At 32.6% G+C, this 1014-nt stretch overlaps 1 protein-coding gene across 1 annotated transcript in view; it reads left to right on the top strand.

The window, feature by feature from the left end:
• The window catches only part of WDR7 (WD repeat domain 7), a 419729-nt gene that overhangs the window by 144214 nt on the left and 274501 nt on the right, over positions 1–1014 (top strand). Inside the window, exon 18 of the mRNA XM_011971716.1 lies at positions 851–969. Coding sequence (XP_011827106.1) covers positions 851–969 — 119 coding nt within the window. The remainder of the gene's footprint in view (positions 1–850; positions 970–1014) is intronic.

The raw sequence follows: 1014 nt of genomic DNA, 5'->3' as shown, positions 1-1014 counted from the left end.
ATTTGGGAATGTCTGTTATCTAATACTTCATTTATTATATTGGAGTGACTATTTGGGAATGTCTGTTATCTAATACTTTTGTATGTTGCACTGGCATACAGTGTTTGTCTTTTTTTCCTATTATCAAGTTCCATATTGTGAATTAGAATTTTAGAAAAGTCACTTTTATTCTCATAGATCAGGGTTAAACAATGTTTAAGATTTTGTAAATTTTGAATTGTTAGGTTTTTATTTTGTGGAATGTCTGAATTCATTTTTTTTCTTTCAAAATTGGGAGTTATGTTACTTATATCAGTTATGATTGTGATTAAATATCTGATTCGCTTTGTAAGAAAAGGGATAAGTCCCTTAATAAGAGGTCCTCTGACAGAAAGGGAAGACATCTCTTTTGGCTGACACCGTGGTAACACACAGATGGCCATGCCTTAAGTGACATGAACCTATCTTTGGATATCTGTGTGAATGCCCTTTTAACTGGCAGTGGTTTCAAATCTATAGCTCTAGTATGTGTTTATTTCTGGGTTTTACCATTCTTTAATATATATTCTATTTTAGAGAAACTGTTAAGAAATGTGTTTTTCTTGTGAATTTGGATATACTTCCTGTGGAAATTTATTTTTATTCCTTTTAAGATGTTGAGAATTCTTATCGGCACCAATTACATGATTTAGGGATGAAATACATTTAGTATAATTCTTTGCACAAAATGTCTACTATTAAATTGAAATCATTTGTAATATAACTTAGCAGATCTGCCTTTTTTTGTTTTTGGTATCCTTACGTAAAGAACTGTTGACTTAGGGAATGCCAAAATGGTTAAAGTATTTGTAATGTATTACATTTTTGACAGGTTGGAGTCAGTTAGCTGCTATGCACTGTGTTATGCTGCCAGACCTACTGGGATTAGATAAATTTAGGCCTCCCCTTCTGGAGATGCTGGCCCGAAGATGGCAAGATCGATGCTTGGAGGTAATGCTGAGTGATAAGGATAGAAAACAAAAATATTTAAAAGGC

The sequence above is a fragment of the Mandrillus leucophaeus genome, unplaced genomic scaffold (assembly GCF_000951045.1).
Source record: "Mandrillus leucophaeus isolate KB7577 unplaced genomic scaffold, Mleu.le_1.0 Scaffold124, whole genome shotgun sequence".
NCBI lineage: Eukaryota > Metazoa > Chordata > Mammalia > Primates > Cercopithecidae > Mandrillus > Mandrillus leucophaeus.
This window is presented reverse-complemented; position numbering and strand designations above follow the sequence as displayed.